General features: G+C 38.4%; 1 protein-coding gene across 1 annotated transcript in view; it reads left to right on the top strand.

Annotated features, from left to right (window-relative positions):
• The window catches only part of LOC138038489 (26S proteasome regulatory subunit 8), a 15612-nt gene that overhangs the window by 11041 nt on the left and 2071 nt on the right, over window positions 1–2500 (top strand). The window contains exons 10-12 of the mRNA XM_068884369.1: window positions 343–419; window positions 837–1012; window positions 2310–2420. Of these exons, the coding sequence (XP_068740470.1) occupies window positions 343–419; window positions 837–1012; window positions 2310–2420 (364 nt within the window). The remainder of the gene's footprint in view (window positions 1–342; window positions 420–836; window positions 1013–2309; window positions 2421–2500) is intronic.

Below are 2500 nucleotides of genomic sequence, written 5' to 3' on the forward strand. Positions count from 1 at the left end.
ATTATCAAGGGATCCAAGTAGAGGCCACCAACATCTGATCAATTTGGTTTTTTTTTGGGTGATTTTAATTCAAGCAACCTCGTGCATGTGTGGCCCTCTTCTACTTCCTCTTCATTGTTAGCACAATCATTAATTTTAAAGAATTAAGGGGGACATACTGCAGTTTTACAGTTTTACAGGTTGTTAACCCATTGACTCCTAAACTGTCACCCCCGCCCCATGTTGCCAAGTAAAATTCTCTGACATTAGACAGAGTTAAATCTGTAAGTCTCACTTCTAGGAGGAACTGGGTTAAACCTGGATTCCACTCATTCCCTGTATCTTTCTTTCTTTCCCTTTCAGAGAACACGCTCCTTCCATCATTTTTATGGATGAAATTGATTCCATAGGATCATCTAGGTTGGAAGGTGGATCGGGAGGTAAGATAAATAAATACAATAAATTATTAATTCAAGGAAGTGGAGTAATTTTATTAAAATGTTATCAATACTAAGGTTGCAGCCAGGCATGTTTAAGAAGTTGACTGTGAAAAGAGCCTAGGTACTGTTTAACAAACGAGCAGCAGTGTTTTATCGGATTCAAAAACATGAGACATAGCCGAGCGGGTTCAAAAACTTCCACAAAAAGCGTGTCCCTCGGGAGTCCAAAAAATGGCACAAAATGCAGTCAGTGAGTTTAATCTTTGGCTTTTCCTTACACCTTGATGCGTGGTTCTGCAGTGTATAATGTTGCTCACCTATAGATGTTCTGGCCATTGTAAACAACTCAGGGTTCTCCTTTCAAGAAATCTCACAATACTCCCGAAACTTGAGTTGCTTTTTGTTTTTGTTCTTAAGGTGACAGTGAAGTACAAAGGACTATGCTGGAATTGCTAAACCAGCTTGATGGGTTTGAAGCTACCAAGAATATCAAAGTTGTCATGGCAACAAATCGTATCGATATCTTGGATTCAGCGCTTTTACGACCAGGGCGTATTGACAGAAAAATCGAGTTCCCACCACCAAATGAGGAGGTGAGATTTCTTTTGATAGTTATAAAAGAAGTGGAGATAATATAATTAGGTCACCCTACAGTGTACAGGAACATGTTCTTGGGTAGCTACAACTATTGGTGATGAGTAGGGAACTTGAAGCTGCAAAAAGGATGTCAAAGATAAATTAATATCAAAAATAATTTTATGTTTGAACAGGTGATGATGTACTGGAACTCTGGAAAATTTTTAAGCTCCAGACAAAATTAAATTGGGTACATGATAACATAAATGAATAGACTGTGAAACTACAATGTATTTATAAAACATATCATTATACATGTACTAGTATTTGAACTGTAGAGAGAATCATGTGCCAAGATTTTAGATTGTCAAAGTTGTGAACATTGGTGTGATATTAGAGAGATTTAGGATGACGTTTACTTGAAACAGCGGGGAAGCCCTTTCGCGTTTCATGTGAAATAGAGGAGTCAGTTACGAACAACCTAGAATGATGAAACCTAATTTTTTCGGAAAATTGTTTCGGGGTTCTTTTTTCCTCAACAACTTGTCATATAGAAGAAAAACTAGAAGAAAATTCCACTTATTCTTGGTTTGCATCCACACGGTGCCATGTTGGTGTACAAAACAATAGAAGATGAGCCCCACAAATCTTGCTTAATAATAGAGTCAAATTCCCAAAAGACATTTTACTATTGTTCTGTACACCAACATGGCCGCTGTAACGTCATATGCAAACCACCAATGGTCATGTGGTCACTTTTGCCATTCACGTGAACATGATGCTAAATCTGTCTATTGATAGTTAACCCGTTGACTCTTGGACCGTCCAACATTGACACGTTAATAGGCCTTTTGCAACTAACAATCACATGGTACAAAATCCACAATGCTGGAGGGCAAGCTCATTATTATTCCCCCACTGGGACATTAAACCAAAGAGACCTGAACCAGTCAAGCTTGACTTGCCTTTGTTTTAATGTCCCAGCGGGGAAATAATAATGAGCTTGCCCTCCAGCATGGCGGATTTTGTACCATGTAATCGTTAGTTGCAAAAGGCCTATTTCTGGCGTTAGACAGAGCAAAATCTGTTAAGTCTTACTCCTAGGGATCAATGGATCAAGGTTTTCATACATGATTTTCTGAACTCTGGAAATGAGTTACACTGTAGGAAGGTGTGTTGAGGCTCGTATAATCCATTTGTCTTGGGGTAAAATCTAGAGACATTTTGAATTTAAAGTCCATGGTTGAAGGATGAAGTCATTCATTGATTGCCATCCTCTAAATGTTATTGTAACCTCATACCTTTCTTTGACAGGCAAGACTGGATATCCTAAAGATTCACTCCAGAAAAATGAATTTAACGAGGGGTATCAATCTCAGAAAAATTGCTGAACTCATGCCGGGCTCATCAGGAGCCGAAGTCAAGGTATTGCTCGTGTTTATATTGCTTCATTTACTATAGGTCATTTCTTTTTGCTCCTGTATCATTCTTTGATGCTAAAGTTG

This window comes from Montipora capricornis, chromosome 1 (genome assembly GCF_036669925.1).
Source record: "Montipora capricornis isolate CH-2021 chromosome 1, ASM3666992v2, whole genome shotgun sequence".
NCBI lineage: Eukaryota > Metazoa > Cnidaria > Anthozoa > Scleractinia > Acroporidae > Montipora > Montipora capricornis.